Genomic DNA, 15,874 nt, shown 5'->3' with positions numbered 1-15,874 from the left:
CAGAAGAAAAGAGATAATCACTCAATTTTCTAGACTTTTTGAGAGTTCAAGGCTACGCCATCACATATAATGAACTTGTAAAAAAATTTAGTGAAGGCATTAGCACAGTTTTACAGGGCATTATTTAAAATTTGACCAAAAACATGAACTATCATCCTATTTTCTTATATATATTTTTTTGATGCCATCGTAAGAAAGCGGACTCATAGGGAGAAATTTGTCTCCACGTGGGCAGATATTCATTGCTCTGTCAGAATTGAGACTCTTGAATTTTGACAAATAAAAATGAGATCATCAAACCCAAAGCTGGCTTTCAGAGAAACTCATCATCTGCTGCCCTTGGTTGGATATCCCTGCTTTCAGAACTCCTAAGTGCCTGCCAATCCATTCCTTATACAGCAGCGTCATAAATCCACTTTGGGCACACAGATGGTATTTCCCATAGCTCCATTCAAAACGCTGTGCAGAGACAAAGTCAGGGGGACTCAAAAGATTCAGGGAAAGCCATCTCTTCCTCAGAATAATTACATGAATACAGAAGTTAGGGAAAAAATCACCACTTTTCTTATAGGACTGAAAACAAATACTAAAAGAAGGGGGAAAAGATGGAAAAGAAAGAAAAAAAGAAGGAAAAGAGTCATACAGAGAACAGGTAAAGCTACATTGTCCATGTGAAAAATTGCCTATGTTAAACTGGGGTTAATTTTCAGCAGTTCCCTGGGAAGGACTTAGGAAGGAAGAGAAAGGATCAGGGATTCAGGCAGTTCATCTGGCAGCACCTTTTATGCCCCTAAGGCTTGCTGAGGTGAGGAACAAAGCAAACTAAATTCCATTTCCTTACATGGAAGAGGCTTCCAATTAATGCTAAGTCTCAAAAAGCCCAGAACCAACTGTTTCTTTGCAAAAACTTCCTGGCAGGAAGAACCTTATGGAGGCCTCATGCCGTGACATTTCTCTTGCAGGCAATTAGCAGAAGATGGAAAAGAAAAGAACAGAAACTGCTGAATCAATTCACCTATTTAGGTCTCTCTCCCCTCCCCAAACCATCCTGACCTGTTGTTTTGTTTTCTGTTTTTTAAACCCAGGAAACTGTTAGGTACATGTAGGAACTGTAAGAAAAACTGACCAATGAAGAGATGAAGGCAGTGCTGTTGCACAGGCCTTAGCTGGCAATGAGTGCAATGGCTCAGGGGTCAATGCTGGTGTCCGCACCACTGAATTTCATCATCATCACCCTAAAAAAATCACACAGCATCCTCAGGAGATTTGCAAGTAATGTTAAAGCTGAGGGAGTGAGCAGCACATTGAAGGTCAGAGCTCCAACCTAGATTGACACTGAGAAACTTGAGGACTGGGCAAGCAGAGATCTCATGAAGTTCGGCAAGGAGAAATGCAAAGTTCTACATCTGGGGTAGAATAAGCTCTGCATGTGAAGAGGATGGGAAGTTTAAGAGGATCCAGAAGTTACAGCAGCAACATTCATACTCAGGACAAACTTGATCTGATAGCAAGCTCAATGCAAGCCACATATTGGGCTACATCAGGAGAAGTGTGATGAGCAGCTGGAGGGAACATCTGATGCTCCCTGACCAGAATTGAGGGGTTCCTACTTGAATCGTTGTGCCATTTTGAGTCTTCAGGTCAAGGGGGATGCAGGGACAACAGGGAGAGCCTATCAGATGGTCGCCAAAATGGAAAGGTGCTGGGGCACATGGCCATCAGGGGAGGCCAAGGGAGATGAGCTGTCATGAGTCAGCAAGGACATCTGTGAGTACACACAGGGAGTGACAGAATCATAGAATGGCCTGGGTTAAAAAGGACCATAATGATCATCCAGTTTCAACCCCTCTGCTATGTGCAGGGTCACCAACCACCAGACCAGGCTGCCCAGAGTCACATCCAGCATGGAGCCACATCCATCATATCCATATTACATGATACTGATTACAGGGTCATGTGCTGGGCATATATATGTCAGACACCCCAAAGAGCCACAGCCACAGACTGGAGCTGTGGAGGTTATGGTTGAACATTAGGGAAAAAACCTTTCTTGGTAAAATTTTCGGGTCTGGAACTGGTGCCTGGGGAGGTCATGGCAACACCATATTGGAAGAGTCCAAGATTCACACTGGCCAATCTGACCTAGTGCTAGCAGTAGTCCATTGAGGAGAAAGTTGCATGAGGCCTCTTCCAATAAGAGTGTCTATGATTTTATGATTGAACAGCTGCATCATTTTTGACCAAAGGGGATTTGAGTCATAGCTTTCCGAGGCCAAAGAATGTCCTTCTTTTGTCTTAACAGAGACTTGGATACAGCACTTGGAATTGACAACAACTGTATTAAATTATGTAATTTGTAAGCTGTAGCCGAGCTGACAACATACTAATTAATCTTTTAACAGCAGAGATAAAAACCTCCTGCTTCGTTAATCCTTGGAAAATGTGAAAGCAATGTTTATTCTTTCTCAGTCTTTATTGCATTACCACACGTATGATGCTTGCATATAGAACACAAAAAAGCTGCGTAGATTGAAATCAAAAGGCAGAAGTCTTTTTTTGTTGTTGTTACAGAAAACACCATCACGTGTTCTGAATCCACTGCAGCCATGTCTGTGGGTCATACCTTGAAGAAAATGGTCTTGCTCTTTACTTCTGTTACAAGATGGAAAGTAAATCCAGGTCTTGATTTAAACCAAAGATTCTCCATCTGGCTTGGGATGTATCTGATGCAATGAGTTCTTCTTCCTTTTTCTGTATGTATTCTGAGAGCAGCCATCTGAGTTACAGCTGGTGGCCTTTGAACTTTGAAAGAGAGGTCTGTCTGCTTGCAGGAGGAGATTTTCCTCCTCCACAAGTCTGAGTGGTATAAGAACAACCAAGCTGAATTACTGCTGAAAATCCAAACTGCAACCCGATTTTTTTTAAAGGAAAAAATGAAACAGGACTGCTATTGTGTGCATGATGGGGAGGAAATGACTGCTGTACAACAATTTTGGTGGGATTCATTTTCTCTAACTTAATCCGTCTAGACTAACTTACTAGTCTTGATCCTGTCTGAACCTGATAAGGAGTGAAGGAGAGGGATGCTCCAGAGGATGCTGCAGCCCACTGGCTAGGACACCACTCCTGCCATGCAGAATTGGCCATGCAGAATTAGCCATGCAGAATTTAGTTCTGAAGGAGTTAAGACCGTGAGTATAATTTTTCGGATAACAAATAAATGAGACAAATCCTACCCCATGTTTTCTTTCTTTTCATTGCCTCTGATAGATGGGAAAGTTGAAAGCTATTGTAGAGAAAACCATTATACCTAGTAATAAACATGGTTGATTCTATTCACAGCGGAGCATGCTGTCCCTAGGCAATATATAGTGTGGCAGGAGATGATATAACATGTTTACACTAACCATCAAGGATAAAAGGTCTTTTTCCTCAATTGGTTCAACCAGGAGCAATCATGGAATACACAAAGATGAAAGAGGAGAGATGGTTCATGACTTGTCCCCTCTTCAGATAAGCTGGATAAAGTTCAGCATGATGTCAGTGCTCTGTATGATCTAATCACAAACAGACTCCCTGAAACCTCTCTGTAATCTGCTCCTTCCTACTGGTTGTCACTGCTCATAATGAAATAAAATGCTTCATCATTAATACCCTTCATCTCTCATTCAATGAGAAGGGCAGAACTGTCTCCTGTTGCTGTCATCTCCCATTCTCCTCTTGTTTTCATTTCTATCGCCTTTGTGAGATAGGCCTGAATTTCATAAAAAGGTCATAGAAAGCTCTACCATTATATTAGGTGGATCGCCAGGCAGATAAACAAATCTCTCTTTTGTCCTTAGTGTTTCACTAGGTTTTTCAGACGAACAGCAAGCAGAGCAGCTAGATAGATGAAAAACGGTGAGGCAGCACTAAGACACTTTGCCAGGAGAATTCTGATATTCTCCATTCAAACCTCAGAAGCTGCATAAATTAGTACTGGTAAATCGAAAAATAAAAATGGAAACAGAGACAGGTAGAGATCAGCAGGTGATATGAGCACTGGTGTGGCACAACCCCCTCACAGGGTCAATATTTTAGACAAAGTCAAGGTGAGATAATGCGTGATGCGCCTCAATCTGGCATGAGGCAGTTGTGTATGTGGCTGTAGCTTTTATCCAGCAACCTGACAGAGGTTATCATGAAAAGAGGCAACGATCCCAAGAAATGACACAGAAATCCCATTTCTTGGCTCTTGAAGCCATGCAGATTTTACCTCTTCTATATGCATTTAGGGTTGTTATTTCACTGCTTGAGATAAATGGTCTCAAAACATTTTAGAAAGGAGAGTGAATGATTGCTCTTCTCTTTGGACAATGCAGATGGTGCCAACAAAAAACCCAGAGCCCACAAGCTCCTGGGTTGACATTAATCTATTTGTCAATTTCATGTAATCAATGAACCTGACCTAAAAGGAAAAGGAGGCTCCTGACTACATCAGCATTGTCTGGAAATAGATTCTGGTTAAGATTTCCTCAGAGGAAGTAGTGAGCAGTCAAGTATAGGCTTTGTGTCTAAATATTTCATGCCTACTGCTTAGATGAGAATGGATCCCATAGAATAACACTGCTGTGATGAGCAGATAGACAAAATGGCTGAGATGCATCACAGTAGAGCTAGATTATGCTTTTTTCACATAATTTCAAATTATTTATGAGATGCTTTCCATTGCTAGAAATTGAGCTTCATACTAGAAAAGTCATAAAGTATCCACCATGGACATACCTCCAATATCACTGGTTTTAACTTGAATAGTGTAAGTTGTGTCCTCCATCATCTGCTCATCATTTACCATGGCTGGCATCTCACACACAAGACTTCCCTTGGCATTTTTCACCTTTGACAGCCAATCACCATACGTAAATGTGGCCACTTCCTGATTAGTCAGGTTCCTCATGACTATCTGCAAAGAGACAATGCCAAGGAAAAAAGCATCAGATGCAGTTTGAAGGAAGGCAGATATTAAACCTATGAAGTGCACAGCATGGTATAACATGGGTAGAGTTTGGTTGTAGATTGAAAATCTGCAATTAGTTCTTTGGGGATCAACTGAGCTCTCCCCTACAGACAATATTTGCTGTGTTGAGCAGTCAAGAGAAACAGTCATCGTAATACTGGACTTCCTCATGCATGGGGTAAACGTTAGGAAAAAATGTGCTCTTCTGACATGGACAAAGCTGTTTTCTAGGAAAGTTGGATATTTTCTGGATGTCTGCATGGTATTAATGTGAAGGAAGAAGGAAAAAAGATTTATTAAAAGCCACATTCATTCTCCTGCAGTACACACTATCTTTCTTTTGCCCATCTCTACTGTGCAAACTCACAGTAATCGTTGCAGAAAAAACGCAGATCAACCCCAAACAAGTTAAAGAAACACACAAGACAAATTAGGCCAGCAGAACTTAAGGCTTCACATGTTTTTCCCTCTGTGAGAAAGTGACAGAACAAGCAACATGCAACAGATATTACTCATTCTGCCTCATGTATCAGTGGAAGGATCTCAGATGCTATGGTGTTAAGAACAGAATAAGAACCTGTTTAGAACAGGAAAGAGAGTTACTCCAGTAAATAGCAAATCAAATACCGACCTTTACACATTCAACATTTGAGCTTTTCCCAGCTCTAAATGGGTGTCAGCAGAGCAACAGTCTACTGAGAAGAAGGTGTTGCACTTGCCTACAGCAAGAACCTGGGAGTGCACTGTCACTAAACTGGGGGAGCTGGAGGGAAGGGAGGAGATAGGGCTGCAAACTACCACTTGTGTTACTGTCTAGCAAAAACACAAAGACCATAGCCAAGTGAAGCACTGCATCAACAATCAATGCGCATCTCTGCTAATGGAAACAAGAGCTCAGATGTGTCTGAGAAGTGTGATGTGACATCAGAAGGAAGAATCATGGAACTGTGGTGAATTAAGTTAAAAGAGACTCACGGGGGTGTTTAGTCCCACTTCATGCTCCAAGCAGGGCTAAACACAAGGCCATGTATAGATGAGTTCTGAAAACTTTCAAGCATAGGGATTTCCCACATCACAGGGCTGCACAACACTTGATGTGAAGATTCCCCTCCTTACATCCAATCAGGAGTTTTCCTTCTGCAACTTGCACATCTGGCTTCATGCCCTTTCACCACCTTCCTCTGAGACAAGGCTGGGTTCTGTCTGCAGCCTCCTATCAAGGTGCAGGGGATTGCAATTTACCTTTCCTTCTCCAGGCTTAACAGCTGGAGTTACCTCAGTCTCTCCTGGCATGCCATACACTTCACCCCCTGACTATCTTCGTGACCTGTTGTCCTCCCACAGGCCAGCCTAATAAATTTATGAAAAAGACCTCAAATTCTGTCCTCAGACAGCTGTGTCCCAGTCTATGCCCTTCTGTTGACCCCAGTTGAGCTGAGCTGGAGCCTTCAGCAGTTCAAAAGAAGAAGATACTGCTCCAGGTTATAAGGAATGATCTTAAAGATGGCAGTGGATGTGCTGAAGCTGAAGCAGTAGCGATGCTACTTGTGTGTTTTACGGTCCTTGTCTGGGGTTTTCTCTCTGATTGATCATAGAATCATAATATCATAGAATCATCCGTGTTGGAAAAGACCTCCAGGATCATCCACCCTAACTGTTCACCTATCACCAATATGTTCCACTAAACCATATTGCTTAGTGCAACTTCTAAACTTTTCTTGAACACCTTCAGGGACAGTGACTCAACCACTTCCTTCTGCAGCCCATTCCAAAGCCTGACCATTAAGAGACAAAATTTTTCCTTACATCCAACCTGAATCACCCCTGGTGCAATTTGAGGCCATTCCCAGATGTTAAGCAGGTACCACAATACCAGCCTATGGAAGAGAGTTGGAATGCATGGGCTTCAAGGTCACTTCCAACTCAACCACTCTGTTATTCTATGTTATTCAAGGCATCTCTGCCTCTCTCAGAAGAATCTCCATGCTGATTACAGGAGGCCTAGATTGTATGGGAGAAGAGGCAGATGCAGAGCTGTGACTTGGATTGAAAAAGTAATCTCAAGGAGCTGAGCTGGGGGTGATTTTGCTTTCTGTCTGTTTGTCAGAAGGATGGGATGCTGCTTAGAAATGAGACTACTTCTTCATACTGCATAGAAGTCATTTTTCAGGATACCTAAATTCACTGTGGACATCCTGCCTGCTTTTAAGGCAAAATATTATCACTAATTACACATGGATTTTAAATGGGCTGAGGAATGTCTATAAAAATGAAAAGTGGGAGCAGTGTTAAAGAGTAAGATGTTGATAACTTTCTTTGTAGCTGAGCAAATATTGTAGCTGCCAGGAACTTCAAGCCAGCTCAAAATTAATAGTACACTGTATATTGTGGAATCATAATATGGTTTGAGTAGGAAGGAACCATTAAATGTCCAACCCAGCTGCAATAAACAGGGACATTTACAGCTGTAACAGGAAGGCCTGATGTGTTCATTAATCTAATTTACCTCCAGACAGCCTTCTCCAAGCTGCAGGACCAAACAAGCTCCCCAGGGATTCACACCCTACTAAAGCCAATACAAGTACATTCTTGATTTCATCTCTAAAGACTCAGCCATGCTTTTAGTTATGGTTTTGTTGTGTGTCATTAGTTTAACTTAATATCAGGGTCTTCTAACTAAAACAAAAAGACTTTGCTCTGTGGCAAAGAGTGACAATCAGCTTCAGCTATAATGTATTGTCTATAATCCATTATATTCTCTTAAGCTCCTCCATATAAAGGAAAAAGGATAAAGGCAAAGTCCCATATCCAGGATTATTTGTTTGAATGCAGTGCAATTAGAGTTTCATTAAGGCAGCTTCTTATCTCCCTGGCTTTGACAGCATGAAGTAGCATTAAAATTCCTAGGGAACCAGCTCTGCAGAATTCAACCCCATTTGGACAAAGGGGTTTTCTGTTTGCAAAGTGGGACACCACATCTATAAAATGCTATACAGGGGTAGACAGATACACCTAGCTGTACCAATAATAGACTAACCGATAATATTCACTCTACCCCAACACATCACTGACGAAATTTTGTTCCCTCTCACTGTTAAGCTTCAGCATTGAAACCTTATTGCCATTTTTGGTGCCATTTGAGTCTTTGGCTCCAAGTATGTTGCCTTACTACAATTCTGAATAAAATATCAATGTATTTAATCTTGATAGAAAAAAAAAAAAAAAAAGACTCCCTGCTCGTAAATTGAATCTTTTGGCAGTATGAAACATCACTGATAATTGATGCATTTTAATTGGTATTTATGCACTTGTATTTCTGGTAAACCAGAAGCAGCATAAGTTATGGCCAGCAAACAGCGTACAAAAAGACTAGAGAGAATTTAAAAGGTCATTTATTGTTATTTTAATAGAACAAGGAAAGCAAGAATATTTTGTAAATAAATGGAGCAACAAATGGTTAATTAGGGGGTTGATAGCTTAATCTAGCTTCTCATTTCATTGTGCTAGTTAGCACTAACTGTGAACCATCTGTCTGAGAGTTTAGCACTACCCCCACAAGTATTTCATTATGCAGCTTTAATATGCACTTTTGACAGAAATGGAAATGGGCTCAGATCAGTTTTCATGTCACACCAAGCGACATAAGTTTTCAAGGCTGGAATACAAATCAGAGAACACAAATCCTTCCTCCCCTCCACCAGAGCACTCCCATCCCAGCTCCACTGCCTGCGATGCTGTGTTTACCTTTGCAGGGAAGGTGGGAATGAAAACTAACAAACAAAGTTCTCTGCTTATCACCAGGATGTGGATATATGTATCGCTAGGAGATCCTCTATTTCTCTAAGAAAAACAGAAACTACGGGTACAGCTTTCAAAGCCTATAAAATCTTTTTCCCAGGGAGTGGCATTTATGGTCCACCTGTTGCTTCTGTAGAGCAGTGAGGGCTATAAATCCATCAACTGTGTCCAAGTGAGGGCCCTTATGCCCACATCTCTGGGAAAGCCTCGCTATGGGTGAGATGGTCCAGCAGGTTGTGCGTTAGAATGGGTGGATAAAGCTGGTGAGAGGAACATGGGGATATGCTTCCTGCCTTTGAGCTATTGCTAATTCATGGCTGCAAGACCTGGAGCGCGTCTGCATGAATAAGCTTTAGATGAGTTCATTTTATATGACTACAATCTATAAAACTCAAGGGAAGTTATAGGGGAAGTGGCAAAGAGAGATTGACCATGATGACTGAATCAAAGCAGAGAGTAGACTGAGTTATTCCTCTGGCACAGGGAGAAAAATCGTGTGTCTGTGGCATCTATTTGGAAGACATATGCTGAAGGTCTAATGCTTTGGAAAGCTGCAAAAGAGCTGCTGTGAAAAAAGTCAGAAGTGCTAGCACTCAAGTTTAAGAAAGCAGGGCAATGCAGTGAAGCTTTGTAGACCATGGCAGGTGAACAGTGGCTCATCACTGGAATGGAAACTAGTGGCTGCCTAGGATCAGTGTTTAGAAACACATTATTTATGGGGAAATGAAGGATAGCTTTGGACTAGTAGAAAGGATAAAGGAGCTGAGGTTGTGCCTTGAACCATTAGGTATTTCCCTGTTCCTATTGAGAAGTTGTAGAAATCCAGCAGGATATCTCTTGAAACAGCGTGCTAAATGAGCAGATCCCGGCAGAGATGCTCTCCTTCTCCAATGACACCTAATGATGTGGAATTGGCACGCCACTCTACCTCTACCTTAGAAATACAATGATCAGGCTCATAGCTAAGAAACTATGCTGCACACCCAAACAAAAGTGCTGTTCATATGGAGCGGGTGGCCGGATAGGGAAGAATTAAGGCAAGCATAGTGCCTTTTAGCAAGATAGGACACCGGGGAAAAATACAATCATCAGAAGCAGTTGGAGCCATTTTACACACGGTATTCAAAACTCAGGAAGAAAATGACGCTTTCCTTGAACTAGCAGGAAAAGAAAGAAATCTGCCTGAATGCTAGACAAAGGGAAAGGCAGGGAAATGAGGCTTTGCTTGAGAGGATGGATTATCTGGACGAGTGCTCACTCTCACTGCCTTTCTCCTCTTTCTCAAGCGTGGGGAGGCTTAAAACAAGCAGGATGCACAGCAACGCATGATGCAAAGCGCATTACCCTCTCCAGGAACCAGTCTGGGCGCGTCCCCTTCGCATCTGTCCTGATCCTCATCTTCCTCAGGGGTGCGATATCGGCGATTTCCATGATGAAGCTGTCCTCCTGGCCTCGCTCAAATCTGGAGGGATTGAAAGACCAAGGAGGTTTCCTGCTGTCTCACCACGTCATCACACCTCGATCCTCATGCAGCCCATGCTTTGCCAGCAGCCTCGCGTTAAAAGTTTATGAGTGTGTTTTATGGGACTTGAGATCTCCTGCCCTGTGATCACCAGCTACTGTGTTTTTGGCAAGCTTTCTTGGCTCAGATTTGACAGGGATTCCTCCTCCCCTGGAAAATCAAGCCTGTATGAGGTACCTGGAGCAGTTCCAGGCAGCCTGCGACATGCATTACCATTCTGATTGCAACCAGAGCAATCAGGTTTCTGCACATCACCTTCCCCCTGGCAGCTGCCCACGTGCCTGCCCTTAGACCATCCCTAATGGAAGGCAAAGCAATTGTTCTTAATCTTCTTTTGCTAAGATGCATCACATAACTTTGCATTTGCTGTGGTGATAGACAGTAACTACAGCTCAGCTAAATACAGCCATGTGATTGCTAGCCAGCCCAAAGCCCACGTTTAGTAACTGAAGACAAATGGTGTTAGAAAGGGGCTCAAACTGACCATCCCACACCCCCTCATGAATCTGGATTTGCAAACCAGCCTCATCTTTGCTGAGAACCGAGGCGGGTTTTCATTATGCTGCTTCAAACATGTTATCCTATGCTTGGCTCCTGTATACAGGCACCAGGAGGTGTGGGAACTGCTCATCCATACCAATCAGCAGAAAGAAGGAAAAGGGGGAAAGCAGCTAACATATGCTTCCTGAAGAAGACATAACACTGGCCATGGCTGCCACTACCTTACCTCCCTTTTAACATCAATGGTGCCAAGAAGAAACTCTTGCTCCAGTGCCTGTGCTGCTTCAGGCTCAATAGTACTTGGTTTAGAATAAATGAATCTACCAGCTTTGCCCCAAATACTCTGGCAGACTTGCTGCAAGCATGCAGATGGAAATCCACCCACTGCTAGGAGCAGGGCAGCCACATGCAGGGATCTGTCCAGCACCAGCATGGCCACTTGTTGAGTTGTGTTGAGGTCCCTCACTTGCAAAAACAAAATCTCTTCATGAGCAAGCAATAAGGTGGGACTTGAACCACCTGAGCAATGTGGGGAGAGCTCTGCAAGCTGTGGGCACTACCATAATACAGATAAGCCAGAACGATGCTATCTCATCCCCGGCACTGCACTCAGCCACCTACTGCTGTACAGTGCCAAAGCACAAACTAAAAACATTATTTTAGCAACCGCTGCTCAGATTACACCCTGCAGCATGAATGTGATTATCCTCACACCATTATCTGAGGCGCATGGCTGCAGATGTTAGCAACAGGGCTTGGCTCGAGCCTCGCAGTTTTCATCCAGCATCTCTTCCCCTCCACTCCCAGAGGCGTTTGGACAGGGTGTTCTGGTCCCAGTTCACAGTTATTAAAGGCTGTGTTAGCTCTTAAAAAAAAAAAAAACTCCCCTCTCTGTTATTTGTCTTTGTGTGGTACTGGATAGCAGGACAGCCCTTTTCACCCTGAGAAAGAGAATGGGCTTTTGTGCCTAGATTGGACTGATTTCTATTTCTGTGTCAGAAAAAGGTTTGCCCTTTCCAACCTGAATCATCCTGTGGTCTTGTCATTGGTTTTCAGTGCAATCACTGTTACTTAGAAAGCTGCAAAAATAAACCCCTCCATAAGGCTGATACTCACCTGTTACTTCCTAGAAGTCATTATATGAGATGGAAACAACTTCTAAAGGGACAAAGCAAGTGATCCAGGAGCATTTTTCTATCCCAAGTTTATATAAACGTGAACAGAACTCCCCTCAAAAAAGCAAAAATGGGAAGGAAAGAAGTACCAAGAGGAACCGTCTGGCACCTTGCCTTTTCTAGGACACTGAAGCATTTATCTGAGGGATTTCATTAAGCTTTCCTACCATGTCTGCACTTATAAATATTTCTATTGCCCAGAGGTCTTGGCAATAACAGTAATGTAGCTAAAATTGCTTTAAATCTGTGACAGGTTAGGCAGACAGCTCTTCATAATGCACTAAGCTGCTGTGAGTGAGTTGGCAATGGATGGTCCCCGTGAAGATGAAGTGCCTTTTACCCATTTGGTAAGAGATGCATCAGTACCTCCCTACATAACAGCAGAAATCAATATCCTGGGAATATTAGCATAGTAATTGCTGCTTTTTCACACGTCCTTCTTCTTCATACCAAGAGTTTCTATCATCTTTTTTAAGTCTTATTCTGGTAGAAGATATCCCAGGCAACAAACATCTCACAATCTGTGTGGCACACCTTTGTTGAGTTTTCATATCCTCATATCCTTTCATATCCTTATATCCTTTAACCACTCCACTCACATAGATAAATATGATATTTTTATAGGCCACATAGTTTATGGATGTTGCTTGCCTGGCCACGAAGAGCAAAATTGCACTTCTCTTGAAGGGCTGCAGCTGCCTCAGTGCCTTAGGAGAGCTTTGGCTGATGGACCCTGATGTGGACTCTGCTTTGCCTCTAAGAATGAGCGATCACAGTTTATTTTCCCACCTGGGCTTAAGAGAATGGCAGACAGATGAGCATGGGATTGCCAGGGGTCTTGGAAGGGGATGTCACTGGTTCTGGGACATGTTCCTAACCAGTGCAGTGCCCTGCATGTTGGATATCTTTGGTGGGGAGCAGCACGATGAGCTCTGGCTTCTGACAGAGATTTCCATCACCAGCACCTCTGCTACATTGGTCTCAGAGCAAACAAGGCTTGTTGCTAGCTAAACACACAAAGGATTCAAGCCTAGATGAACAGACTTGCCCAGACACCTGCTCTGCTATGACATCCCCTCAGCAAACACCTCCATGCTTTGAGCCTTATCTTCAATTACGCAATGTGTGGTACCCAACACTGCAGTGGAAAACTTGCATTGCTTGGAGGCTGGGAAGAGTCCAGCATCACCCCAGCTAGCTGTGCTCAAACCATGTGGCCAATGACTCCAGTGCTCCTGACACTCTGCTTTGCTGGGAACATCAAACTCAGAGGTCATCAGCTAATTAAATTTAAGCATAACGAAGCCTGCCTCTAAAAGATGGTTAGTGCCATGTTCATCTTTGAGTATGCCAAAGCTTTCTGTGCTGAGGGAGGTGTTAGGAGCAGGAAAGCTTTAGGAAATGGATGGGTAGCATGTGGGATTTTTGGCTTGCAGGAGTGCTGGCGTCAAACTTGGGTTACAGCATTTGTTAGCTGTTCCTGCTGCAGAAAGACATGAGATTTCACCTTTTCAGCAAAATCAGAGTGCTCAGTGTGTCACTCTGTGCAGCTCACATCCTGTTTCCATCTCTCTGCACACCAAGGCTACGTCTGCCCAGGCAGATGTCATCATGCATCCCCTTTGTGCCAGCTGCAGATGAGGCAGCTCTGACTCCAAAATGGAGTGGTTGCAGCAGTGTGGCATGGATCCAAAGCCGAGAAGCTCTACAGACCCATAGCCCAGACTCTGGCAGCCCTCGTGCTGCTTTAGGTTGCAAGCTGTCTCACATCTGGCCAGCTAAGAAAGGAGAAGCAGATGGATCAGACTCAGCACCTTCACAAGGCAGGCACAGGCATGTTGGTTTGTCTTTCCTTAATTATGCAGTCACTAATGGTTTCCCATCACAGCCATTAAATAATGTTTAGATTAAATTACTTATTCTGCCTAAAAGATGAGTTTTACAGAAATTGCACCTGTGGTTTTCCTGAAACATGCACAGTTTCTCTTGGGGTTGATGAAGGACTTCACCACTTATCTTTCTGCTTGCAGTATTTCTCTCTTAAGGCTGCTGAGGAACGGGTTAAAATATACTCCTACAAATGGCCACAGGATTATTTCCCCAGGTATACAGAGAACCTTTTTTTTCTCCACTCTGCTAAATACATAACAGTAACTCTTAAAAGTCTCTTGAGTTCAAGATCAATGAAATCAATGAGTTTCAGTAGGAGCATGATCAAAGCTTCAAATACTTCTTGACTTGATACTAGAATATGTTATCACTCCACTGCTAAGCAACAAAACTGACAAAGTTACCGTACCTATCGCCATTTTTATCCAGCTGCATCTCCTCAGTGTTGCCATTGGATCCAAAGACAGTCATGAAAATACCAGCATCGGTACCACCGCTTTCGATGTCTCCAGTCACCACTGTGACTTCGTAGAGGATCTGCGGAGGGTTTCAAACAATGAGATCTCATTCAAAGAGCTGTCCTTGGCCTATGCAAAACCCTGGGCAAAAGGCTAGCCAGGCTTTACTTCCCTGTAAGAAATGGTTACAACATGGCTTCTGGGATTTCCTCCATAGTATGGTTTCTGGAGGTAGAAGTTAGATAATGAAACTTAGTACAGGACCTTCCATTTTGCATAATCTAGGATTTGGGGAGCAGATTTTCTCAGCCTACATACGCTCCAAGAGGGAGGGACGTCCGATATGATGAGCACATGCTTGGAACATGGTGGGGATCAACTGCAAAATGTTTTCCCCAAGTGCTTGGTGTGTCCATCTGGGCGGCATTTCATCCAACACAGCTAACAATGTTAAAGTCTATACATCCAAGCACTTGGTACATAAGAAAAAGGCAGCTGCCCCATTTCCCAAGGAGACACACAGCACTGCATCCAACTGAGAGCGTTCCCAGATCTCCTACTTTAAAGGCATGCTGATTTGTGAAAGCTACTCTGCATCATTTTCACCTTATTAGCTTAACTTTGTTCTTTTCTCCTCACTTGTGAATAATAAGATTCAGAATAAAATATTTCAAAAGCATGCAAGTCCCAGTGGCTGTCAGTGGCTTTAAGACTTCTGGGCCACTTAGATGCTTCCAACCTACCTGTGATAACAAGACCTCTGGATTTGAGAGGAGAAAGAATAAAATGAAATAACCCCAACAGAATGTATTTCAGACAGTGTTCTGTTATGCATGTTTTATTGGCCTGAATTGTAGATGCCACATAAATCAATAATGCAAAGGAATAATATCACAGAATAATTTATTTTTCATGTTCATTCAGACCTCAGCATCTTGTCTACCTTTTATTCATCCACACATTTAAATCATAGTAGAGCATCTTGTTTGCTATAAGTGGGAGAAGAAAAACTCTTTTACAAGTACATTAGGGGTTTTTAATGGCTGTGATGGATACTAACTATTTCCTCCATGTTTGGGGAGGCAAATACTGAATTTAAGACAAGGGGAAATATGAAGCCAAGAAGAAAACTAAATTGAAATGGATGCATATGGCCGTACAAGAGTCAAGCAAGAGCAAAATAAAACAGCATGAACTTTCCCAAAGCTGATAAAGATTTTAGTCTTCTTTGAACTCTATTAAAAAAAATTAAAAAAAAAAAGAAGAAAAATAAGGTAACTCAATTTCTAACTACATCTATATATGAGGGAGCAGTCCCAAATCCCCTCTACTAGGAGTCCGATCAGAAAATCAGACGTGCACTTCTGATTTCATATCTCAAACATCTCTCCTGATTTCCTTCAAACCTTTCAGCGAGTTTCTGGCCCAACATCACAGAAAAGAATGTTATTTAGATGTGTCTATTCGTGGCATGCTTATGAAAATAAATATTCAGCACTGGACTTTTAAAGGGAGGCTGAACAAAAATCCTCAT

General features: G+C 42.7%; 1 protein-coding gene across 1 annotated transcript in view; it reads right to left on the bottom strand.

The window, feature by feature from the left end:
• Positions 1–15,874, bottom strand: part of LOXHD1 (lipoxygenase homology domains 1) — a 149,206-nt gene that overhangs the window by 17,960 nt on the left and 115,372 nt on the right. Inside the window, exons 34-36 of the mRNA XM_025144978.3 lie at positions 14,292–14,419; positions 10,139–10,256; positions 4,765–4,942 (exon numbers count right to left, since the gene is read on the bottom strand). Coding sequence (XP_025000746.3) covers positions 4,765–4,942; positions 10,139–10,256; positions 14,292–14,419 — 424 coding nt within the window. The remainder of the gene's footprint in view (positions 1–4,764; positions 4,943–10,138; positions 10,257–14,291; positions 14,420–15,874) is intronic.

The sequence above is a fragment of the Gallus gallus genome, chromosome Z, assembly GCF_016699485.2.
Source record: "Gallus gallus isolate bGalGal1 chromosome Z, bGalGal1.mat.broiler.GRCg7b, whole genome shotgun sequence".
In the NCBI taxonomy this organism is placed as follows: domain Eukaryota; kingdom Metazoa; phylum Chordata; class Aves; order Galliformes; family Phasianidae; genus Gallus; species Gallus gallus.
The sequence above is the reverse complement of the archived record's forward strand: the minus strand, read 5'-3'. Positions and strand labels throughout refer to the sequence as shown.